The sequence below is a fragment of the Anomaloglossus baeobatrachus genome, chromosome 1 (assembly GCF_048569485.1).
Source record: "Anomaloglossus baeobatrachus isolate aAnoBae1 chromosome 1, aAnoBae1.hap1, whole genome shotgun sequence".
NCBI lineage: Eukaryota > Metazoa > Chordata > Amphibia > Anura > Aromobatidae > Anomaloglossus > Anomaloglossus baeobatrachus.
The window spans coordinates 292,434,323-292,461,458 of NC_134353.1; the positions used below are offsets into that span (position 1 = coordinate 292,434,323).

A 27,136-nucleotide genomic window follows, 5' to 3' on the forward strand; every position below is an offset into this window, starting at 1 on the left:
TATAGTCATAAATTCTCTCTAAATATATAAATATAAATGGGCTATAGTCAGCAGTGGGATACCGCATGGATCTGTACTAGGACCGATTCTTTTTAATCTCTTTATTAATGACCTTGTGGATGGGATTGATAAAGTGTCAGTCATTGCTGATGATACCAAACTATATTAAAAACTGACCTTGATAGTACAATATTACAAAACAATCTGGATAAGGGTACTTTCACACTTGCGTTTATTTCCTTCCGTTACAATCCGCCCTTTTGGAAAACAGCGGAATCCGTTAACGGATTCCGCTGTTTCCCATAGACTTGTATGGGTGACGGATTGTACCAAAAGGACCTGCGTTGCTTCCACTGGGCGACGCTCCGTTGCTTCCGCCCAGCGGGAGGAACGCAGCATGTAACGTTATTTTGAGCAGCGGAATCCTCTGGATTCCACTGCGCATGCTCTTTTTTTTTTCTTTTTTTTTTTAAATCAAACTTTATTTTGGCTCGTGGTGGCCGAACGTTCAGCTGAGCGCCCGCCCGCCGGCATGCCCGGGCGCCGGCAAGAGACAGCGCTCAGCTGATCACCCGGCGGCCGGCAAGTGACAGCGCTCAGCTGATCACCGGCGGTCGGCTGCAGGGAGCGATCAGCTGATCACCCGGCGGCCGGCTACTGGGAGCGATCAGCTGATCACCCGGCGGCCGGCTGCAGGGAGCGATCAGCTGATCCCCCGGCGGTCGGCTGCAGGGAGCGATCAACTGATCACCCGGCGGCCGGCTACTGGGAGCGATCAGCTGATCACCCGGCGGCCGGCTGCAGGGAGCGATCAGCTGATCACCCGGCGGCCGGCTACTGGGAGCGATCAGCTGATCACCCGGCGGCCGGCTGCAGGGAGCGATCAGCTGATCACCCGGCGGTCGGCTGCAGGGAGCGATCAGCTGATCACCCGGCGGCCGGATACTGGGAGCGATCAGCTGATCACCCGGCGGCTGGCTGCAGGGAGCGATCAGCTGATCACCCGGCGGCCGCCTACTGGGAGCGATCAGCTGATCGTTCACAATAGTCTGCTGCTGGTAAAACTGTAAAAAAGAAAAAAAAAAAATCAAAACGAATTGCGTTGTTTTGCAGCATCCGTTGCATCCGTTGTGCCACTATATGCAACACATCCGTTGCATCCGTTACACAACGCAATGCAACAGATACCGTTCAACGCAAGTGTGAAACTAGCCTAAGATATCAGAATGGGCAGACACTTAGCAAATGAGATTTAATGTTGCTAAATGTAAAGTAATGCACCTAGGACGTAGTAATCCTATAGCTGCGTATACATACAGAACAGGAGAAGGACTTGGGTATTCTGGTTACAAATAAGTTGAGCAGCAGCACTCAATGTCAAGCAATACAACAATTCCATTTAGACAAAAATATAAATAGCATTAGCATACCTCCCAACTTTTAAAGAAGGGACAGAGGGACAAAGTTTGCAGCGCGCAAAGCGCGTCACGGCAATTTTTAGACCATGCCCATAACCAAGAAGATAAGGGAGAGTCCAGCTCACCAAGGACTGACCTGCTGGCTGCAATCAGGGATCCTGCGCAAGGAATGAGGCTCGGCAGCCATCCAATTGAAAATAGAAAGAAGGGTTTCCAGCGCCAGGAATAGATTAAAAATCCTTTTTTATTGAAAATAAGGTAATAAAAATCCAGTAGATACCATAATAGATGTCAGAAAGATGGCAGAACAACGCGTTTCGACGCTTCAGGTCTTAGTCATGTTCTCATGACTAAGACCTGAAGCGTCGAAACGCGTTGTTCTGCCATCTTTCTGACATCTATTATGGTATCTGCTGGATTTTTATTACCTTATTTTCAATAAAAAAGGATTTTTAATCTATTCCTGGCGCTGGAAACCCTTCTTTCTATGCCCCTAACCACACCCATTTTACAAATGGCCACACCTATATCCACTCCCCATCTACACCCATCCAGCAAACTGAAACTGCAGAAGCTGTCCGTGATCGCTCTGAGCCACCACAGATCAGCAATGTGCAGAACAGGCAGGGAGTTAACTACAGGGTGTGCAGGCAGCTAGGACCCAGGAGGAGAGCTGAACAGGGTGTGCAGGCAGCTAGGACCCAGGAGGAGAGCTGAACAGGGTGTGCAGGCAGCTAGGACCCAGGAGAAGAGCTGAACAGGGTGTGCAGGCAGCTAGGACCCAGGAGGAGAGCTGAACAGGGTGTGCAGGCAGCTAGGACCCAGGAGGAGAGCTGAACAGGGTGTGCAGGCAGCTAGGACCCAGGAGGAGAGCTGAACAGGGTGTTCAGGCAGCTAGGACCCAGGAGGAGAGCTGAACAGGGTGTGCAGGCAGCTAGGACCCAGGAGAAGAGCTGAATAGGGTGTGCAGGCAGCTAGGACCCAGGAGGAGAGCTGAACAGGGTGTGCAGGCAGCTAGGACCCAGGAGGAGAGCTGAACAGGGTGTGCAGGCAGCTAGGACCCAGGAGAAGAGCTGAACAGGGTGTGCAGGCAGCTAAGACCCAGGAGGAGAGCTGAACAGGGTGTGAAGGCAGCTAGGACCCAGGAGGAGAGCTGAACAGGGTGTGCAGGCAGCTAGGACCCAGGAGGAGGGCTGAACAGGGTGTGCAGGCAGCTAGGACCTAGGAGGAGAGCTGAACAGGGTGTGCAGGCAGCTAGGACCCAGGAGGAGGGCTGAACAGGGTGTGCAGGCAGCTATGACCCAGGAGGAGAGCTGAACAGGGTGTGCAGGCAGCTAGGACCCAGGAGGAGGGCTGAACAGGGTGTGCAGGCAGCTAGGACCTAGGAGGAGAGCTGTACAGGGTGTGCAGGCAGCTAGGACCCAGGAGGAGGGCTGAACAGGGAGTGCAGGCAGCTAGGACCCAGGAGGAGGGCTGAACAGGGTGTGCAGGCAGCTAGGACCTAGGAGGAGAGCTGAACAGGGTGTGCAGCTAAGGATATGTTCACACATCAGGTTTTTGCTGGGCGGCACAATCCGGCGCCTTGCGGGAAAAATGCATCTGGTTTTTTTTTGCCGCCGGGTGTGGTTTTTCCTCATAGACTTTTATTAGCACCGGATTGTGCCGCATGTACTTGCGTTTGATCCGGTTTTTGGCTGATGTGGCAAAAATCGTCACTCCGGCGGCCGCACAGGACGCAGAGAGGAACGTTTTTTGCCAGCGGCAAAAAAATGCATAGCGCCGGGTGCGGCGCTGTGCAGCATGGTGCATAATGAAAGTCTATGCGAGCCGGATACGGTGTCATGCTTCAAATGCCGGAAGCAGTTACCGTATCCGGTTTTTACTTCTGAGCATGCCCAGAAGTGATATAAATTCATTACTTATCAGAAAATCAATCACTCACTCTCAAACTCTCTCACTCACTGACTCATTCACTCACTCTCACCCACTCACCGATCACAGGCGCAGGGCTGCACGGCTGTCACACTGCTCCGGCGGCTTCTCCTGATTTGAAAATGCCGGCCGCTCATTATTCAATCTCGGATTCCCTGCTTTCCCCGCACACTGGCGCCTATAATTAGTTGCAGGCAGACACACCCCCACGCTGAGTGACAGCTGTCTCACTGCAACCAATCACAGCCGCCGGTGGGCGGGTCTATATTGTGCAGTAAAATAAATAAATAATTAAAAGAAAAACGGCGTGCGGCTCCCCCCCAATTTTGATACCAGCCAAGATAAAGCCACACGGCTGAAGGCTGGTATTCTCAGGATGGGGAGCTCTACGTTATGGGGAGCCCCCCAGCTTAAAAATATCAGCCAGCAGCCTCCCGGAATTGCCGCATCCATTAGATGCGACAGTCCTGGGACTCTACCCGGCTCTTCCCGAATTGCCCTGGTGCAGTGGCAATCGGGGTAATAAGGGGTTAATCATGGCAGGCGTCTATGAGAATGATTAACCTGTAAGTGAAAGTGAATAAACACATACACCCAAAAAAATCCTTTATTTGGAATAAAAGACAAAAAAACACCCTCTTTCACCATTTTATTAAAATCCCCAAATACCCCTCCAGGTCCGACGTAATCCACAGAGGTCCCGCAACGCTCTCATCTCTACTACATGAAGCTGACAGGAACAGCAGTAGAACATTGCCTCTCTCTATCAGCTCCATGCAGCAACTGAAGGGAGTTGCGCTGTCAGCGGTGACGTCACTGAGGTAATGCTGGGTTGTGTGCGGTGATGATGTGTGTGAGGTACTGCCTGCCTGTGCGGTGATGATGCGTGCTGGGTAGTGCTGGCGTGTGCGGTGATGATGCGTGTGAGGTAGTGCCTGCCTGTGCGGTGATGATGCGTGCTGGGTAGTGCTGGCGTGTGCGGTGATGATGCGTGTGAGGTAGTGCCGGTGTTTGTGCAGTGATGGTGGGGTATCTGTCTATCTCTCTCAGCATAACAAAAAAAACAAAAAAAAACAAAAAACGGATCCGTTGCATCAGTTTTTTCACAATCTGAGACGGATCCGTTGCATCAGGCACAAACCGGATTGTGCCTGATTGGAAAAAACTGATGTGTGAACTTAGCCTAAGGCGGCTTTCACACATCCGGTTTTTGCCGTGCGGCACAATATGGCGCTCTGCAGGAAAAACGCAACCGTTTTTTTTGCCGCCGGTTGCGGTTTTTCCTGCATAGACTTACATTAGTGCCGTATTGTGCCGCATGGGCTTGCGTTCGGTCCGGTTTTTGCCGCATGCGGCAGATTTAGCCGATGCGGCGGCCGGATGGAACGGTGCCTGGCATGTTTTTTTGTCCAGCAAAAAAAAAACGCATCGCGCCGCATCTAGCCGATGCGGCGCGATTTGCAATGCATGCCTATGGACGCCGCATGCGGTTTTTTCCACTGCGCATGCTCAGTAGCCTGCCGCAAGCGGCAAAAACCGGACGGGCCGCATGTAAAAAACGTATGCAAAAGATGCAGTTTTGTCGCCGCATCCGTTGCATAGGTTTTAGAGCTGGATTGGCCGGCTCTGCAAAACTGGAGGTGTGAAAGCAGCTAATGCAGCAGCTCTGCCAGGCAGGAGATCATGTGGTCGGTAGCTGATAGAAGCATTGCTAATGCTTCTATCTTTGCATATTACCGGCCAGTGCTGTGCACCTGCAGGAGAGGACACAAGTGGTAAGTACACACTGTCTTCTCCCCAATGTCCTGATCTACCGTGGTGTGTGCCTGCAGCATTGAGAAGCAAACACACGCTAGATCAGGACACAAACACACGGGAGTCAGAGAAACAGCTAGAGGAGCACAGGCTCCGGGCCGGGGGGGAGGGGAGAAGGGGGGAGGGAGGGGAGGGAATCAGCTCTGGAGACATTCATTACCTTAGCAGCAGCAGCAGCAGCACAGAGACTAGCGCGCTCTGCTCTGTAATGCTCAAGACACGTGTTAGGATGGTAGGAGGGAAAACCAGCGAGGCGGGGAAAGAGTGGGTGGGCGGAGCCACGGGATAAAGACCTCCCGCTCGTGGCAACGGGACAAACTCTGCAAAGCGTGATAGTCCCGATGTAGCCGGGACGGTTGGGAGGTACGCATTAGCCATGGGATATTAGTACTTGAATCCCTGTATGGTTATACTGCATATGTCCACAATTCAAAGTGTATCAGAAAGAAAGGGCAAAAATTGACAATTATGCCATAAAAAGACCAAATCACACTAATATACAAGGTACGTAAATGCGCAATTCAAGGTACGTAAATGCGCAATTCAATGCACAAAAAAGTATATCATGATAGTACAATATATAAAAATGACACTGTTATACAACGTGGCTGGTTCAGCAGCAATTGGGGCAATCTAAGACCATACATATAATGAACCTAGGAATGCAGATACAAATTAAACCCATGCAGGGTGCTCGTATAATACTATCCTATACTATATACTATTATGGGTGGGGCAGTGTTCTCAGACAGAAAGTGCATACTAATTAATGTACGTCTGGAACATCACTGGTGTGAACAAGGTGCAAGACTCAAAAACATACAACTATACAGTAGGATAAAGAGTTGCACATAAGTCACAATGTATAGGGGAATAATTAAAAGCAGAACTGTTTTATTTTCTTTACACAGCTTTGGGTTTTTTCATAACATGCTTTAGTTATTATCAGCATCATTTTGGCTTTTCTGATCATTTTTATTTCAGGAGGGCAAACAAACATGGCCCTGTATTTTCTTTTTTTCCTGATAGTACTGATAATTATGAATCAATTGATACCACATATATGTGTATTTGGACATTGTTTTTTTAAAATTAGAATAAACAACTTTTTATTCTGTAAAAAAAAATGATTTTCCATTTTTTAAGATTTTTTTAAACACTAAAAATTATTGAAACATTTTTTTACAATGTAGCTTCACAAGTGGGCTTCAACATGTGATTCTTTGATTTTATAGCTAATACACTGCATGTAGTGAAATTCATTATCTAGCATGTCACTGTTGTATTGAGAGGCAGCCTAATAGATCATGTCTCAGCATCAAGCCTATTAGGCGGGCTTTGGACACTACGATATCGCAGGTGCGATGTCGGTGGGGTCAAATCGAAAGTGATGTACATCCGGCGTCACTGTCGACATCGCAGTGTGTAAAGCCTTTTACATACGATTAACGAGCGCAAAAGCGTCGTTATCGTATGATCGGTGTAGGGTCCAACATTTCCATTATGCCGCTGCTGCGACTGTACGATGTTGTTCCTCGTTCCAGCAGGCAGCACACATCGCTGTGTGTGAAGCTGCTGGAGCGAGGAACATCTACTTGCTTTCCGGTCGGCTATGCAGAAGGAAGGAGGTGGGCGTGATGTTTACGTCCCGCTCATCTCCGCTTCTATTGGCTGCCTGCCGTGTGACGTCGCTATGACGCCGCACGATCCGTCCCCTTAGTAAAGAGGCGGTTCGCCGGCCAGAGCGACGTCGCAGGGTAGGTGAGTGCATGTGAAGCTGGCGTAGCGATAATGTTCGCTACGGCAGCAATCACAAGATATCGCACCTGCGACGGGGCGGGGACTATCGCTGCAGCGTCAGTAACACATTGTTATCGATGTTGCAGCGTGCAAAGCCCACCTTAGACTTTGATCTATAGTGAATCTACAAAGCCGTTGTTAGGTTTTCAATTGCCACTATCGCATCGAGCCGATGGAGGGATGGAGGGAAAGATTGAGCGATATTTCTCTGTCAACTACTACTTTGCATGCAACAGTCAGTATTGACTGCAGCATGTTTGGGGGTTACAAGCCCAAAAGCACACACTGAGGGCTAATGCTCACGTAACTGCAGAATATTCTGCAGCGATTTGACAGCACATGTCCGCGTCAAATCGCTGCAGAAAGACTGCATAATGAATGCAGTTTTTGCTGTTTAAAAAAGCCGATTTCATGCGCTCTGGCTGCTGCCCCCACCATAGACAGAGTGTGAGCTGCATCCAGAACGCACAAATAATTGACATGCTGCTTTTATGAGCGCACTGATTTGGGTCAAAATTTTACCACCCAAATCGCTGCGTTCATAAAAGCATCGTGCGCACGTGTCATGCACAATCTACATAGATTGTGCAGGGGACGCAGGACGCATGCATTTACACTGCAGTGCAATACGCAGCATAAGTGCACGTAATTACGCAACGTGAGCATGAGCCCTGACAGTGCTCACTCCCTTTCTGTGTCTATGGTGGCAGCCATAAGTAATCAGGGTCAGTAAATAGGAACCCCTATGATCATGATCACAGGGGGAAGACGCACTGCTTTTCCACATGCTAATGGAAACCAGCAATAACTGATACAGTAACCTACTGTATCTGTATTACAGTTTCTTGCAAGCTTCAAACCAAAGTTCATTTTGTAATTCATGAGTCATCTTACATAGATGAGGTTACACTAGGATAGCACAAAGGATAATTCTGGGAATAGTAAATAATGCAATGTAAAAATCACTGCACTTCATGAAATAAATGATAGATATGTTAGAGCCCAATACTCAGTTATATTTTGTAATACTTGCCTGGATAAGAAAGGTGATATAGAACATCAAACATTAATATTTTTTTTTTAATATATATTTTTATTGAAAATGTTAACCATTAAACAATAAAATATGATTAGCATTCCCATCAAAATATAGTAATAATCTTTCATCCAGTAGAAAGACTGGGAAATCATAACCTGTAGACAGAATAAATCTACAATAACCATTAGGATGATGAAAAGTGCAAGTAAGAGTAAAAACATACAAAAGAAAAAACAAACAAAAAACAAAAACAATAATCCAAACAAACGTAACAGCCATCTCATTTAAAAGAGAAAGAAGTAAAAGGGGGGGGGGGATTTTTCATTTAGTCACTTAAGGGGGCTTTAAACGCTGCAATATCGTTAATGAATTATCGTCGGGGTCATGGTGTTTGTGAGGCACATCCGGTGTCATTAACGATATCGCAGTGTGTGACAAGTACGAGCGACCTTAAACGATCGCAAAAGCGGTCAAAACCGTTTACCGCGTAGAGGTCGTCCTGAAACTAAAAATCGTTTTCTGCTTATTAGCGATGTTCGTCGTTCCTGCGGCACCACACATCACTATGTGTGACACCGCAGGAGCGACGGACATCTCCTTACCTGCCTCCACCGGCAATGCTGAAGGAAGGAGGTGTGCGGGATGTTACGTCCTGCTCATCTCCGCCCCTCCGCTTCTATTGGCCGCCTGCCGTGTGACGTCGCTGTGACGCCGCACAAACCACCCCCTTAGGAAGGAGGCGAGTCGCCGGCCAGAGCAACGTCGCAGGGCAGGTATGTGCGTGTGACGGGGGTAAGCGAGGTTGTGCGCCACAGGCAGCGATTTGCCCGTGTCGCACAACCGACGGGGGCGGGTACGATCGCTTGCGATCTCGCTAGCGAGATCGCAGCGTGTAAAGTCCGCTTTAGTCACGTTCACAGTTTAGTTACCTATTCGGAGGTGACCTAGCTTATTCTTTAGGTCTTCCATAATGTACCATGCAGTTGAGGTAAAAGGTTGCACTATTTTTTTCTTTTTTCTCCTTATTGCAATATTTCACCACAAACTGTTTCCATTTTAGTAGAAATCTACTCGCCTGCGCTTCCTTATTTGTGGGTGCATCTCCCTGCTCAATCTCCATATAATGCTTAAGTTGAGTTATAAGTTCTGAGATAGAAGGGGTGGAGGATGTTATCCAATATTTAAGGATCAACTTTTTGGACAGCAATACAATAGTGTGCAAAAGTCTTGGAATACCTCTACTTATATTACTGTCTATATCAGAGTTTTCCCAGTAATGCAGAAGTGCTGCTTGAGGAGATAGGGGGCGCATAAAGCTACAAAGTGTTTTTGCCAGATCCGAGACTGACCCCCAGAAAGAAGCAGTGTTGGGACACAGCCAAATATCATGATAAAGGTTCGAATTTTGCAGTTGGCATTTGGGGCATGCAATTAACCTTTCTGAACTAGGATCCACTTTAGGAATATTAAAAGCATAGATAGCTCCGTGCATTAATATTTTAATATCAAACATAGGTTAAACTGAAGATTAATAAATTGCATTGATATAGTTAATAACCCCTTAGCAACATCCTCTATACATGTATAGTGCATTTGTGCAGGAGTTGTATTAAAACTGTTGCAAAAGTCAACTGTGGTGTACAACCTCGCTGGCACTGATTGGTTCGGTTGTTATAGCTTACTGAAGGACCCTCTGTCTCCCATGTTACAATGGAGCCTTCTACAGGAAAGCAGTCAAAAGTGAGCACTAGAATGACCAATAAACTAACAAAACAGTAGTATTGAAATGTTTTAAACTAAAAATAACAAAAAAAGTTAAAAAAAATATTTGAAAAACATAAAAAAATTAAACTCCCCACCCTGCTACAAAAAAGTGACCCGTTGTTTATGTAACATACTTTCACTTAAATTAAAATCTAAAAACAAAAATAATATGCCATATCTATGTTCGCAATTGTCCAAACCTATAAAATATCAAAATAATCATCTCCTTTGGCAAACGCTTTCGAAAAATTAAAATGCCAGATTAATTTTTCCCTTGCTAATAAATGAAAAATAAAAAAAGTGATAAAATAGTATAATTTTGGGGTAGAAATGGCTAACAAAAACTACAGCTTGTCCTTAAAAGCAAGATCCATATATTTACTCCATTGACAGATCAATTTTATGGATTTAATATGCATAACTATATATAGATTTGATATTGCCATGATCAGGTTTTTTGTCCTACGAAGTGAACTTGATAAATAGAAAGGATGATGATGGAATTTCAGCAAATCAATTAATCCTCTTTTATAGATTTTTATTTAGTAATTAAAATGGCACCACCAACACATAAATCTCTTCTCACAAATAAAAATCCTCATATGGCTGTGTTCATTGCAAAGTAAAAAAGTTATGGCTTTTTTAAGCTACTGGGGAACTAAAGCGAGAAAAAAAAAACAATGAGCAGTTGGATGCTTGGATGGACTCGACTCGTTTACCAAATTGTTATGAATGTCATCCAAGTGGGTGCTGGTGTGGAGCTCCCTCTGGTGGCTGGGAATGGTAATGAAGCTGAGTCTGAATCTGTGACTCAAACAGGTGATGGAATTAATTGAGAATCCAGGAAGTCCTATTGCAGATCAGCCTAGTGTATTTAGGAGAGCAGTTTCTGCCTGGTGGCCATGGGTGATTAATGTCTCCTGATGCTTCTGAAAATGGCTGGGAGTTTTCCCTTCTGTTTCTCCCATTTACTCTGTGCCTGAATCTACTCCAGATAAGTTTACTAGTTTCTGTTCTTAATTGCTGGAATTGCACTTAAGGGTGTTTCTGCTTATTCCATTCTGTTCTGTGTTTTGGTTTCTTGTTTGTGAGGATCTGTCCCTCTGCTTTTAGTGAGCAGGGCAGTTCCTCCAGCAAGAAAGGGAGCTTGCTCCCTGTTCATCTTTGGATTATTTGCACTTTAGAATATTATTTGTTCTGGGATTTTGTTTCTTTCCATTATATTTACAGTTCTGTTTAAAGTGTCTGACACAAGAGTACCTGATATAGTGGGGGAGAGACTATGTGATCTTAGGTTTTTTATTTATCAGGAGTTTGGTATTTTTTGCAGGGTTTTTTTGCTAGCCGCAATCAGTTATCTTTCCTATCCTGTTGTATCTAGGAAGTCGGGCCTCACCTTTGGCATAACACAGGGGCAACACATACACTGTTGGCACAGCACAGGGGCAACATACACAGTGATTGCACAACACAGGGGCAACACACACACAGTGATGGCAGAGGACAGGGGCAAAACACTCACAGTGATAACAGAGCACATGGGCAAAACACACACAGTAATGGCACAGCACAGGGGCAACACACACACAGTGATGGAACAGTACAGAGGCAACACACACAGTGATGGCACAGCACGGGGCAGCACACACATAGTAATGGCACAGCACAGGGGCAACACACACACAGTGATGGCACAGCACAGGGGCAACACACACACAGTGATGGTACAGCACAGGGGCAACACACACAGTGATGGCACAGCACAGGGGCAACACACACAGTGATGGAACAGTACAGAGGCAACACACACAGATGACACAGCACAGGGGCAGCACACACATAGTAATGGCACAACACAGGGGCAACACACACACAGTGATGGCACAGCACAGAGTAAACACATACACAGTGATGGCACAGCACAGGGGCAACACACACAGTGATGGCACAGAACAGGGTAGTTTCTTTTTGTAGTGTCATAGGCAGACATTTGTATATTATAATACTCACCTGCTCCTGTGATGTGAGAGACCATGTTAGTGGCAGCCTCCATGCTGCACTTCCTGTGAGTACTCCTGGCTGCTCCTCCTGGCCTTTGCTTTTTCTTTCTGTTCCTTCTCTTCTTTGTTTCTCACTGTTTTTCCTGCTCTCTGTTTGCTCTGCTCTCTGGTCTATGGTCTCTACTCCTCCTCCACTCCTTCACTGTTTTCCTTTTCATCGTTTCTTTCTCCAGCACTGTACTGAACAAGTTCCGCCCCCTCTCCTGATCGGCTGTTCTTTTCCTGACATCTCTCACAGCTCTGCTGACTGGAGCAAGAAGCTGCCTGGCCACTCCCTCCTCTTCAGCACAGGCTGCGCACAGTGTGCAGTGTGGGTGAGTCTGCATCTCTGTATTGCGGCCAGCCTGCAGCTATACAAACAGTGTCGGTGCCCAGCTGCCTTAATCATCTGCTTGGTGACGACCCTGGGGGCATGATGCATGAAAGTGAAAATGCACATAGAGCAGGCAGCTGCCATGGGCCCCTCCAGCTCACGGGCCCCATAGCAGTGGCGTGGTCTGCCTCTATTGATGGTATGCCACTGGCCATGCCCCTCTAATTGTATTTTGGCCAAGTGTAGGCATATTGCATACTTGTTGTCATGTGACCACGGTTCTGTTACGTCACCGCCGGAGTCTGCTCCAGAAACTTCTGCTCCGATCACCAGGCGACGCCGTGTTCCTGCCGTGGATGGTGCTGGCGATGGGAGAGGAGTCGATGCCAGCAGCACCGGTGGGCGCAGGCTCCAATCATCCACTGGGATGGGTTATCTTGGGATCTGCAGTACCGCTGGCTGACTGTGGGTGGCGTGTGTCTTCCAGCTGAAGTTGCCAGCGTTCAGCTACAGCCAATGGGAAGACACCACACCCTTCTTATTCCCCCTTATGTCACATGACCACTGCCAGAGATAGTTCTGATTTCCTGGCTCCTGTTCCGCCCTATTCTGTTTTGTGATTCCTGTGTGCTGACTTCTGCATGTTTTCTGACTACCCTTCTGCCTGTTGTTTTTGTACCTCGCTGCCCGATCCGGATTTGACCTCTGCTCCGTTTTCTGATTACGTCCATGTCTGCCGATCCTGTCCCTGTTCTGCTATTCCTGGTTTGACCCTGCCTGACGACTACTCTCATCGGACACAGCCTTCCACAGGTAGTGATCTCCAGGACCCTGTGTAATTCCAAATCCCTGTATAGGGGTTAAAGGGTTTCAGGGTTCTGGGGGTCCTGCTTGGTGAGTGGCTTCCCTCTAGTCTGTCCATTACATCCCCCCTGAGTCTGTTGATCCAGGCAGGCGTTACAGGTTCCCAACTGTGACACCGGCAAATCCTCACAGTGCGTGTGATGTGAGGATTTATAAGTCAGATAGAGTGACTGCACACTTATGGATTTAGACTGGACAACCCCTGTAGGTAAAGGAAACCTGTCAGCCCATTTTTACATACTGAATTAGTGATATGGCTATAGAAGAGCTTGTCACCCAATAGAAATGATGCCTATTTTGTAGAGATTTTCTTATACAGTAAGAAAAAAGATACCTGCCTGGCATATACTAATTGGAATAATTTCCTGTCTTTAAGCTGAGCGTACAAACCAAGCATGGTGTGAACATAGCTTAAGTGAAGGACAGGCTTTTGGAACTTTACACAATGACTGGCAGTAATAACAGGTTCTCTACAAGATAAGTAAGGACCTTTAACCCATTCCCAACACACTGGGTGTGGGTGTATAGAGTGGGAATTAGAAGCTGAGCCTCTCAATACACTGAGCATCGGTTATGGTATATAGGCAGCACTTACCTCCGCAGGCTAACAAATTAGTCAATCTCTAGGTCTGTTTGGGCATCCATCACCCCCTTCCCTGCCACACTGACTTTCTACCTAAGGCCTCTGTTGCCACTATTGTTATAGTGTATAATACAAAATACTATGAAATCAATGAATGTACCACAAAATAATATCAATAAAACTACAACTTTAAAAAAATCTATATACCGTAACTTTAAAAAAAACCAAGGAGAAAAATTGTATGAAAAATACCCTGAATATAAATAAATAAATTGCAAGTGCTTAATAACAGGGTACTTAGTGTATACATTTTTGCAAAAAGGTAAAAAGCTGTCTCACCTCGTCACGGTGTACCCATCTGAGACAGTCCCTAACCTACTGAAGTTAAAAACATTATCAATACCTGACTTGTGTCATGTCAAGACTCCAATATGGATGGTGGCAAGTGGTCAGCTGTGTCCCAGATAAAATACACAGCAAAGTGAGACGCAATCAGCTGTTCAGTCTCAGTACTAGGAGGGCTGCACCCCCAACTTGCAAAAAAGCAAGATAACATACAAAAAACACAAAAAACCTGAGCTGAAACAATGTTCAGTAAACATGCAACATTAAGCATGTGAATTGCAGCCTTAAGACTAGAAAAAACCAAGGAGAAAAATTGTATGAAAAATACCCTGAATATAAATAAATAAATTGCAAGTGCTTAATAACAGGGTACTTAGTGTATACATTTTTGCAAAAAGGTAACTTTGCTGTGTATTTTATCTGGGACACAGCTGACCACTTGCCACCATCCATATTGGAGTTTTGACATGACACAAGTCAGGTATTGATAATGTTTTTAACTTCAGTAGGTTAGGGACTGTCTCAGATGGGTACACTGTGACGAGGTGAGACAGCTTCTTAGCTTTTTGCAAAAATGTATACACTAAGTACCCTGTTATTAAGCACTTGCAATTTATTTATTTATATTCAGGGTATTTTTCATACAATTTTTCTCCTTGGTTTTTTCTAGTCTTAAGGCTGCAATTCACATGCTTAATGTTGCATGTTTACTGAACATTGTTTCAGCTCAGGTTTTTGTGTTTTTTATACCGTAACTTTAGTAGTGCTGTAATCATACTGACCTGAAGAAAATTTTACCATGTCATTTTTACTATACACTAAATGCCATCAAAGCAAAAGCCGAAAAACAATGCTGGAATTGCAATTTCTTCACAATTTCACCCCGGTTTGATTTTTTCACCCATATTTCTCAGTTCCTTATCTGGTAAAGTGAATGGTATCATTCAAAACTCCAACTTGTCTCGTGAAAGTTCCCATAATAAGGACCTTTCATTACATTTTTCATGTTGAGCTGTACTCAGAATGTCATAGTGACTGCAATATCTTTTGTTTTATTATTCATTCTGCCTCTTGGTTACAGAGAGATTAGCAATCAAAGTACTTGGCACTTAATGTGTTAACTTTAGTTCAGTCCAAGTCAGTGTTATCAGAGTTTTCTCTGAGGGAGGAACTTTTCTCTATGTAAGTTGCTATCAGAGCAGCATAATGTAGGAGCTGATTCCAAGAGTGTGTCACTTATGAGCCTGTGTGCTGTAATTTCAATACAATCAGTGTTTTATCAACAAGAGATTATCACTACAGGACAAGGTATCTCATGCAGATCAAGCTCATTTGTGTAACCATGCCCCCACTACTGACTATCAGCTTGCTGACAATGCACAATGTACACAGGAAGCTGCCAATCAGGGATGTGGGCGGAGTTATACACAGCTCAGCATTCTGATCACTGCATGGAAGGGGGCTATAGAGCTACAGTAAATGTTCACTGTGGACGTGCTTGTTAGATGACACATGTATCTATAGTAAAGGAGCAGATTTTGCCTTTATTTAGTGTTACTTATTGCGTCCATTATAAAGCATTATATGAATTTGCTTTTGTATCTATCTCATGTTTCTGCTGTGTTGAGCCCTATGTGGAAATGTTAAACTATCACCCTACATCATTATTGTTTTCATCAAGATAATACAGTTGTTATCTTTGTGGCTAGTGACAGGGAAGGTAATAGTCCTTGAGTGCACTCACCTGTCCTTTCCTGACTCTTCACCTATATATGCTAAGTGATGGCAAAACTGACATACAGTAAAACTATATGAGGAGAGTTAAGATATTGATAAGATAGGGCAGCCGATAAGTCTTAAGCTGGCCATACACTTAATGATCATCTGGTCAACACGCAGCTATTTCTCCCATCTCCCCGATACACAGAAACACTAAAGGCCACGTCACACTAAGCAACATCGCTGCTGAGGCACGACTTTTGTGACGTTGCAGCGATGTTGCTAGCGATGTTGCTGTGTGTGACATCCAGCAACAACCTGGCCCCTGCTGTGAGGTCGTTGGTTGCTGCTGAATGTCCTGGGCCATTTTTTAGTTGTCGCTCTCCCGCTGTGAAGCACACATCGCTGTGTGTGACAGCGACAGAGCAACAACTAAATGTGCAGGCAGCAGGAGCCGGCTTCTGCGGACGCCGGCAACCACGGTAAACATCGGGTAACCAAGAAGCCCTTACCTTACCTTGGTTACCAGATATTTACCTTCATTACCAGCGTCCGCCGCTCTCAGCTGTCAGTGCCGGCTCCCTGCTCTCTGCACACGTAGCCACAGTACACATCGGGTAATTAACCCGATGTGTACTGTGGCTAGGAGTGCAGGGAACAGGGAGCCGGCACTGGCAGTGTGAGAGCGGCGGACGCTGGTAACGAAGGTAAATATCGGGTAACCAAGGTAATGGCTTCTTGGTTACCGTGGTTACCAGCGTCCGCAGAAGCCGGCTCCTGCTGCCTGCACACGTAGCAGAGTACACATCGGGTAATTAACCCGATGTGTACTGTGGCTAGGTGTGCAGGGAGCCAGCGCTAAGCGGTGTGCGCTGGTAACCAAGGTAAATATCGGGTTGGTTACCCGATATTTACCTTAGTTACCAAGTGCAGCATCGCTTCCACGCGGCGCTGGGGGCTGGTCACTGGTGAGATCTGCCTGTTTGACAGCTCACCAGCAACCCGTGTAGCGACGCTCCAGCGATCCTTGCCAGATCAGGTTGCTGGTGGGATCGCTGGAGCGTTGCTTAGTGTGACATCTCACCAGCGACCTCCTAGCAACTTACCAGCGATCCCTATCAGGTTGTATCGTTGTTGGGATCGCTGGTAAGTTGTTTAGTGTGACTGGGCCTTTAGTTCTGCTGAACCCTCCTGTGTTCTCTATGTGGAGAGTGGATTAGGCCGCTGCCAAAATTTATCTGGCAGTTACTTATTTTCCCACAGAACAAAAGGCTCAGGTGATTAAACTCCAACCACCCAAACATTGTGTATATTTAGGATAGGCTATCAATATCTGATCACTGTGAGAGGGACAGCCCCACCAGTGCCGGACAGAAGTGCTCAGATGCTCCGGTAACACGGCAGCTCCGTCATTTCTAGAGTGGCTGTGGCTGGGTACTACAGATCCACCCAGTGTTCAGATGAATAGCGATCAACTAACATTGTTTTGATGGAGCTGCTACTTTTCAACGGCATCCGAGAACGTCCGTCCACCTGTAACTGGTGTCGCACTCCCACTAATCTAATATTGACGGCCTATCCTGAAGATAGGCCAATAAAAAAGGTAGTAGCCAACCTATTTATCCAATTATGGGACATAAGGTCAGAGTGGAAGGCTCTTATACTTGATGTTGCAAAAATATCATCCATATGTGATATGACCAACTGGTCTGCTCAAGAGGGGACCCTTCCACCTCCAAAGCAACAAGAAACTGCTGTTAAGCTTTTGTTGGCCGACAGTGTTCTAAAATATATGGCCAGTTAAGACTTACCGGCTGCCCTATCTTATCAAGATCTTGGCTCTCCTCGGATAGTTTACCATATGTAACTCTTTTTGTGTGTCTCTCTTCCAGTTTTGACGCTTGATAATACGAGGCTGTGGAAGAGCCTTGATTTTTACACACAGTCAGCCACTTTTAGCCCTTTGGACTCTGCAATTGTTTAGCCTTTTAATAGCAACACACTTCATGACAGATATATAGGAAAGGGATTGTTGGGTCAAGTGGGCAAGTTACAACACTGTTTATTGAAAAATCTGCCCCCTTTAGTATTAACCCGTTAATGACTAATGACATACATAGCACTTTTCCTACATCATGACATGCTATGTACGTCATGGATTTAAACTGTCAGTGTGTGAAACGCTGGGAATCTGACAGCCCGCACTGTCACTGATCAGGAGTTACCAGCTGCCGCCTCCTGACGATTAGTTCCTTTTCATTTGGATAGGTTAAAGAGGAGGAGTACAGAGTAATGTTGTTTGTCCTTTAAAAGATCAATAATGAATTTGGTTAAGGTAGTTGTGCACTTTTGAGGACTTTTTTTCTCCTAAATGCAGTATTTGGACCCTAAAATTATTTTTTCAAGTGGGTTCTATTAAAAATGTTGCATTGCTTGCCTTCTATTGCCTCTGTGCTGCACCGTCTACTGCTGATTGCAGATTGAGTTACCTGAGAAAACATTAATTAGCTTGTAAGCTGTCGGACAGGAGAATTTGTAACTTTCCTTTGTCTAGTTCTGAGCTCCTCTCAGCTGATTTCAGACCTCAGATCTTTTCAAAGTTGAATCTGCAGAGAAACAGTCTGTAAAAGAGAAACTGTGCAAGATTTTTAAAGGGAATCTGGCACCACATTGATTTTTTTAAACTGTTAATATGGCCATACAGGTTGTAGAAAGCTGAAAAATGGCATACCTGTATGTCTCATATCAGATGCCTCGTTGTTGAAATATCATCTTTTATCATTTTACGTAAAAGAGCTCTTCCAGGCTATGGGTGGATGCTGCTTGAAGACAACTACGCCTGCAGAGATTATTATAAATAAAAGAGGCGTTACCAGTGTGATGTGTAATTGTTGCTCTCTGTGCTCACTGATGTGATTATAACTGACACTTCTGCAGGTTCTTCTCAGCTTCAGCCTCCATCTCACAGGCGGACAGTGTTGCAATATTGTTATAATGAAGCAGAGCTCAGGGAGCTGCAAAATATGTGTTTGCGAGAAGTCAAATTTAATTTCTCCTTTTCTCTGTCAGTTACTTGTCTCACACTGGTAACGTCCCTTTTATTTAAAATAAGCTCTGAAGGCAGAGATATCTTCCAGGCAGTATCCGCCCATAGCCTGGAAGAGCTCACTTACATAAAGTGATAACAGATGATTTATCCACAACAAGGCATCTTATATGAGGCAGACAGGAATTATATTTTTCAGCATTCTATAGCCATGTTTATAAGTTAGATAGGTCAAATGTGGTGACAGATTCCCTTTAGTAAAACCCAATAGCACTAACCCAAGTATTCCACTTTTGTCTCTTTTTATTTTTTTTTTTTTTTTTACAGTTACAGGGAATTCTCTCTCTGGTTTTGGAAAGGGGCAGTTGTGGAATCAGACTTTCCTAATTCATAAAGGGGTGCACCACGCCAGAAATCTTACACCAGTCCTCGATTGGTGTAAGATTTTTAGCATTTTGCCACAGCTCGGCATGAAATAGACGAACCATGGCATCACACACCCAATACACACCAGCTCCACCCAAACAGTTGATAAATTGCTAAATGACGCAAATTTTTACCTGAGTCAAAGTTGTGCCAAATTTTTGCAATTTTCAAAGCAATTTTGCCAGAACTCTAGTGAAATTACTTTGATGATTTGTGACCTTAATGTTTAGGCTTCATTCACACATCAGTATATTTTATCAGTATTTTTATGCCAAATCCAGGAGTGTCTCCAACACAGAAAGTGTGTTAATCTTTCAATTATAGTCTTTCTCTGTAAGTTCCACTCCTGGTTTTGGCACACAGTCACTGATGCAAAATACTGACATGTGAATGAGGGTTTACAGTAAGGCCTCGCTCCCACTTATGTTTAAAAAAAATCGGGCCCATTCTCATCCAGAGGAGTTGGACGAGTGAAATCCTTTTGCTACATTATGCCATACGAGTTTGTGATTTTTTTTTCTCGCCTAGTATCTGTAAGACATGCGTATGCCATCCATATGACATGCATTTTTTTTTTCTCAGCAACCATCATTTAGGCTAAGTTCACATGTCCAGTAATCATCTATTAGAACAGATTCAGCGGCAATCCTTTGGCAAGAAAGCTCTGCAGGCAAAATTTTTTTATTCGTTTTTACATTAATTATTTCAGCTGGATCCGTTTGTTTGGGTTTTTTTTTTACATTGGAGTCTATTGAAAATCTGTTTTCCTTGCATTTGTAAAGGATCACTTTTTTCTTACTGGATGGAATATAAATAGCAATCCATTAACAGATCCATTTTTCATAGACTCCAATGTTAAAAAAAAACCTGATCCATCTGCAATCAGTTATTTTAAAACAGACAAAATAGTTCTGTCTGCACAACTTTTTTGCCAACATAATGTTGCTGGATCCGTCCTAACAGATGATTATTGGACATGTGAACCTAGTCGTACTGTGTTTTATGCTACAGAATGGCAATGTATCCGTAAATATGGATGACATGTGGATGGTGGTCAGTGTGCCATCCATTTTTTTTCTCACACCCATAGACTTGCATTGGTGAGTCTCACTTGATATACGCAGCCATACACAGCATACTGCAGTTTTTTGCTCAGGCGGAATACAGCTGAGAAAAAACACAAATCAACTCTGACTCATTGAATAACATTGGTGCAACTGCAATCCGATTATTTCTCGCTTTGCACATGTCGTTTTATACTCAAGTGGGAGCGAGCACTAAGTGATCAGGATTACCTATTTAGCACACTATGAAATGAAATGATGTTGTCTGTACAATGGCTATATAATACTGTTTTGTTTCTAATATTATTGATGACAATAGGCCATGGATAAAAACATGGCATGTGCCGAGTCATGCTTCATAGAGACCAAATACAGGAGCCCCATTAGTGACACCCATTGCATGGACTCCATATAGTCTGCACAAAAGGCATTGCAATATACATAAACTCATAATCATTTTTAGGATTTGTGCTAAGATCTTCCAAATTATTACATAAGAAAGCAAGAAAGAATGTCAACATTTACAAAAATTCAAGGGCTATTCCCATTTCCAAGACCATATCTATATATATAATTGCCTTATTCTGTCTGTCTGTCTGTCTGTCTGTCTGTCATGCTCCGAAATTGTGTCCTTACGGTGACACAAAGCTGATTGGCCGCTGGGCTCGCCATGGCCCCGCCCCCCCACACGGATTGGCCTCTCGCCCCGGCTCTCTGCAGGCCCCGCCCCCCTCACGCAATCCACGCTCGCTCTGGCCCAACTGACACGGAGCCCCGATTCCCAGGTGAGTACACACACACATCAGATCACACTCACTCTCACACTCACTCTCACACACACCTCACACATCACAACATGCTGGGATATCGCTTGCTTCTACACCGGCTCCGTCAGGATCCCGGCAGCGCCACACATAACCTTGCGATGCTGGGATCTTCACGGAGGCCGTGAAAGCTGGTAACCATTATACACATCGGGTAACTAAGGTCCCTTAGTTACCCGATGTGTATCATAGTTACCAGTGTACACCGGCTCACACACACCTCACACACACATCACATCGCATCCACACATCAAGGTCCTGCAGCTGCGGAAAATACAGACACATAACAGCACACACACACACACATACACACACAAATCAGATCACACTCACACACACCTCACACATCACATCGCATCCACATACTCACAGCATCCTGGGATATCGCTTGCTTCTCGGCCTCGATACTGTGCTGTTGTGATCTTCCAGGACCTGCCGGAGGATCACATGGCCAGAAGCATGTGATATCCCCGGATGTTGTGAGTATAAGCGCGTATGTGCGATATCGTCAGTGTCTGTGTGTGTGAGTGTATGCGATCGGGTGTGTGTGAGTGGATGCGATCGGGTGTGTGTGAGTGGATGCGATCGGGTGTGTGTGAGTGGATGCGATCGGGTGTGTGTGAGTGGATGCGATCGGGTGTGTGTGAGTGGATGCGATCGGGTGTGTGAGTGTCGGCAGAGGAGCACGGCGTGCTGGAGGAGGCTGGGAGCAGAGAGGCTGATCATGGGGAAGGCTGGGAGGAGAGAGGCTGATGCTGGGGGAGGCTGGGAGGGGGAGGCTGGGACGAGGGAGGCTGATGCTGGTGGAGGCTGATGCTTGGGGAGGCTGATGCTGGGGGAGGCTGGAAGGAGAGAGGCTAATGCTGGTGGAGGCTGATGCTTGGGGAGGCTGATGCTGGGGGAGACTGGGAGGGGAAGGCTGATGCTGAGGGAGGCTGGGAGGAAGGAGGCTGGGAGGAGAGAGGCTGATCCTGGGGAAGGCTGGGAACGGGAAGCTGATGCTGAGGGAGGCTGATGCTGAGGGAGGCTGGGAGGGGAAAGCTGATGCTGGGGAAGGCTGGGAGGACGGAGGCTGGGAGGAGAGAGGCTGATCCTGGGGAAGGCTGGGAACGGGAGGCTGATGCTGGGGAAGGCTGATGCTGAGGGAGGCTGGGAGGGGAAAGCTGATGCTGGGGAAGGCTGGGAGGACGGAGGCTGGGAGGAGAGAGGCTGATCCTGGGGAAGGCTGGGAGAGGGAGGCTGATGCTGGAGGAGGCTGGAAGGAGAGAGGCTAATGCTGGTGGAGGCTGATGCTGAGGGAGGCTGATGCTGAGGGAGGCTGGGAGGGGAAAGCTGATGCTGGGGAAGGCTGGGAGGAAGGAGGCTGGGAGGAGAGAGGCTGATCCTGGGGAAGGCTGGGAACGGGAGGCTGATGCTGGGGAAGGCTGATGCTGAGGGAGGCTGGGAGGGGAAAGCTGATGCTGGGGAAGGCTGGGAGGACGGAGGCTGGGAGGAGAGAGGCTGATCCTGGGGAAGGCTGGGAGAGGGAGGCTGATGCTGGAGGAGGCTGGAAGGAGAGAGGCTGATGCTGGCGGAGGCTGATGCTGGGGAGGCTGGGAGAGGGAGGCTGATGCTGAGGGAGGCTGGGAGGAGGGAGGCTGGGAGAGGTAGGCTGAGAGAAGAGAGGCTGATGCACACACACACACACGCGCGCGCGCGCACTGCACAACACACCACACACACACACACACACTGGGAACCACAAACAACTGCCCTACACAGACACACACAGACAACGCTGCACACACACAACACCCAACACACAAACACCGCGGCACACACAAATATACGCACATACCGCACAACACACACATTGCACAAAACATACCTCCCCCCAAAACACACCACACACACACAAACCGCGCAACACACACACAACGCTACAGACACACAGCGCTCCACAAACAACGCAACACACGCAACACACATACAACACCGCTCTCACCCCCCGTCACACCCAGACAACACCCAGAACATGTACAGCGCCCTACACAAACACTTGGTAACTACAGACAACAACATCTCTCTCTCTATATATATATATATATATATAACAAAAATCATACATGAACTACACAATACGTAAATTCTAGAATACCCGATGCGTAGAATCGGGCCACCTTCTAGTACCAATATATAGGTATTATAATAATAATAATATTACCAAATACCTCCAATTACATATGTAGTATATTTCTTCCAGTAAAGCCATGTCTCTTACCTGCAGGACATTGCACCTTAGGTATCTGGTTATGTCCACTCATTTATTGACAGTTAGTTGCTCGTGACTCGTACGCTACTGCAATGCCCTGCACATGAGGTAAGAGGTATAGCTAATCAGGAGAATTATACTAGATTTCTAATTGGAGGTATTTGCTAATATGATTATTATTATTACACTTACTACATATTGGGATAGCATCTTGGGGATGAGAACACCCCTTTAATGACTTAAAAATTTATTTAGCGAAATAAAAGTAAGAATCCTATTTAAGGCAGAAATGTATGTCCAATTCAAAACATGCAACCAAACATATGACATTAATAAAAACGTATAGGAATTGTGAATGGTGATTGCTTGCACTTGTACTGGGATATTATTGCAGTGTTCACCGTTTTGTTACTATGCCTTCTTTGGATCTATTAGTCACATCTGCTTTATTTTCCAAGATTCTATTTCCAAGATTATTTTTAGTCAAGCTGGAAGTAAGGATACAAAGTCCTTATGTGTAAAGCAACACATAACAGCAGGTGAAACAGTAGTTCAAAGACTGCTGAACTGGTGACACGTCACTCACTACCAGTATAAGGCCTAAGCCACACGGCGAGAAAAACAGTCCGAGTGGAGTGCGATAAAACATCGCATTCCCCTCGGACCAATTCTAGCCTGTGTGTCAGCACACATGAGCGATTATTTTCTCAGCCCTAATCGGACCGAGAAAACAATCGCAGCATGCTGCGATTGTAAGCTGAGACTCTTTCTCTCGCACCCATACAAGTGAATGGGGCGAGCGAAAAATCGCACTGCAATCGCGGTACACCGGTGTACTGCTAGTGCAGTGCGAGAATGGCAATAGCCGGCTACGTAGGAGAGAGGGAGAGAAATCCCTCCCTCGCCTCCTCAGTGCCGGCCCGCCCCCTGCAGCTGAGGTCTGCTCGCACGAACAGACCTCAGTTGCAAGGACACACGCATGACACTCGGCTCTGCTGTACTGCCAGCACGAGCCGAGTGTCATGCAAGTGGATCGCAGTAGTGCCCGTGTGGCCCCAGCCTAAGAGTGTGATACTCGGCCGAACAGTAAATCGAAACCTTCAGGGCTGGTAGGAAACTATTCTATGTCATTTGTATCAAGGTATTCTTTCATTTTTTCCATTGGAGACTAAGGTTGCTTTCACACTTCCGTTTTTTTCCTTCAGTTGCAATCCGTCGCCTTGAGGAAATACGGTATCCTGCAAAATATTTTGCAGGAATCGTTTTTTTTCCGCCATAGACTTCTATTAGCGACGGATTGTGACTGATGGCCTTGCGTTGCATTCGCCGCATGATGGATCAGTCGTTTACTGACTGACCATCACGCGGGAGCAATACTCAATGTAACGATTTTTCCAGCGGCGAAAAAAATGGATGGCGATGGATGCGTCGGCGTCTGTCCTGTTTTATAATGGAAGCCTATGGGCGGCGGAATCCGTCGGTATCTGTCGAGTGACGCATTCTGGCGACGGATCCGTCTTTTCATTCTGGGCATGCCCAGATCCAGCTTAATTGAACTGGTCATGAAATCTCTCTCTCTCTCAGTATTGTTCAAAAGGATCAGCTGGTCACCCACAGACAGCTATTTTGAGCTTCTTAATCCTTCTCGGTGAAGAGCAAGGCACTACTTAGCTGGATTAGAGGCTTTTGGCAGATTTCTGCCAAAATTGTCAGTCTATTGAGACTAAAGGCCCTGTCACACACAGAGATAAATCTTTGGCAGATCTGTAGTTGCAGTGAAATCATGGACATATTGTTCAATTTGTAAACAGCCACAAACCTGGCACTGATTGTCCACAATTTCACTGCAACCACAGATCTGCCGCAGATTTATCTCTGTGTGTGACAGGGCCTTAATAGGCCAAGCAATGCTTCCTGAGATGTAAATTAGCTCTCCACAAGGAGAAAGGACATTAGCTCTAGTGCTGTCTAGTACTTGTGAAAGGTTTAGGCAATAGAGAGACAGTTTTCTTCCTACACAAAGAGAGCTAACTTGAATTACATTTTTACGGCGCAATGCCTAGCTTAGGAGTCACTCTACACCACCTAGTGGTTTCTGTAAGGAGAAATTATTACCCCAACCTCACTCCTGTAAATTCTATCAAGTATTCAGTACTGCATTTATCTTTGTGAATTTCTGCTCAGTTGTCCCCCACATTACAAACAAGGTTAACTGGCTTTTTTGAAAATGGCCTCTCATGGCTCCACTCTGAGTTTCGAACCAGTCATCTCTGGTTGTTGGTTGGTTTCCCTCTTGGCTGGACCATAGCCTGTCTTATTTTGGTCCAGTTGCTGAAGGATCTCTTGTCTTTCTTCTGTCGTGCTTTCCTGTTTCACTTTTATTCAGATGTGTGCCCTTTCTCATTTGGTTTGCCCAATCACATTTTGGGAGGGGCAGTTTATACTTACTACTCACATGCTTCCGTTCTGGCAATATTGTTGGTTGGATAGTTGCGTGAAGTCATAGCTCCTCAGTTAAGACATTACTATTGCTATTTCCTGTAGTTTCCTTGTTAAAATCACTTCCCAGTTATATGCTATATTGTTTCATTTAGGTTTGGGAAGGTTTCCACATATTCTGGTATTTTTGGGGTTTATAGTATTCCATCATTCCTGTACGACTGTGTTTGCATGTTCCTAGCCGTGTGTCTCACCCTCTGCCTGTATACACTTTATCTATGTTTATTGTTGTTTTGTGACACTTGGTTTATTGCTTAGGTGCAGTTAAGGACACTTAGGGTTGGCTGTTGACAAGTGGGGCACCATTACATGAGCTTAGGGTGCCAATCTCCGCTGTCAGGCAGAGACCAATCAGGGTCAGAATTAGGGCAAGTAGTAACCTGTTTTGGGACCTGTGGATTTCTGGTTTTACATCTCCCCTGGTTTGTCCATCCCCGTGAGACTGTTGGGGTTCAGTTGTAACATGACCAAAGTGTGTGTATGTGCCCTAGAGAGGAAACAGAGTGTGAACATCACTGGGGACAGTGACTGAAATAATTAACTTCAGTTTCTATACAGTGCTGTGGAGTATGTTGGTGTTGTAAATAAACAGATATTAACTGATCATTCATGTCAAATAGTAACAATAAAATTGACAAAATGCAAAGGAATTACTTGTAATGTGTATCATATTAATTGCCAGGTTACTAAATGTTTATTTGTTTCCTTAGGTGAAAACACTGTATCTGCACAATAATGAACCCACAGTCCTTCTTAATATCAAGAGAGGCCTGGCAAGCTTATTCCAGATCCAGCTCAGCCCTGGTACAGTCACTGAGGTAATAGATTTGCAAGATGTGGGCAGTTAACACAAGTGGCAGCTTGTGGTCCAGCAGGAAGCTAGGTCATAAAAGTCCTTGGACTTAAGATTCCTGCCTAGATCATCTCCTGTGCCTAGGAGGAGTAGAATCATATTCGTGCTCTGGGTGGGTAGGAAAGAAATAATGAAATGTGTAGGATTGTTAATCAACTGTAAACCTGTTTCCTCATTAATCCTTTTTTATCTGTCACACATACCCAACATGTACCATAGCAATGGCAGTAGGATGCAGGAGTATTTGGACAACGTTTTTTCGTAATTATGTAATCAAAAGATCTACAAAAATAACACAATTCTCATATATAACTTGTTAGATCATGGCCTCTTTCAAAACAAGGATATGAATCAATTTTGTGACAAAATATAATTAGATTTTCTTGGAGAAAGATATTAGAGAAAAGGGGCTGATCAATACTTTCTTTTCCCTTTCTCCCCAATATCAACATTCAGACTTCAAGCCACATATCATGGTGATGTACAACCCCAAGTCTTACAGATCTGTAACAGAGAAACCA

General features: G+C 45.6%; 1 protein-coding gene across 1 annotated transcript in view; it reads left to right on the top strand.

Moving 5' to 3' along the window:
• MTTP (microsomal triglyceride transfer protein) overlaps nucleotides 1-27,136 on the top strand; it is a 138,452-nt gene that overhangs the window by 46,262 nt on the left and 65,054 nt on the right. Inside the window, exon 4 of the mRNA XM_075350870.1 lies at nucleotides 26,473-26,580. Within this exon, the coding sequence (XP_075206985.1) occupies nucleotides 26,473-26,580 (108 nt within the window). The remainder of the gene's footprint in view (nucleotides 1-26,472; nucleotides 26,581-27,136) is intronic.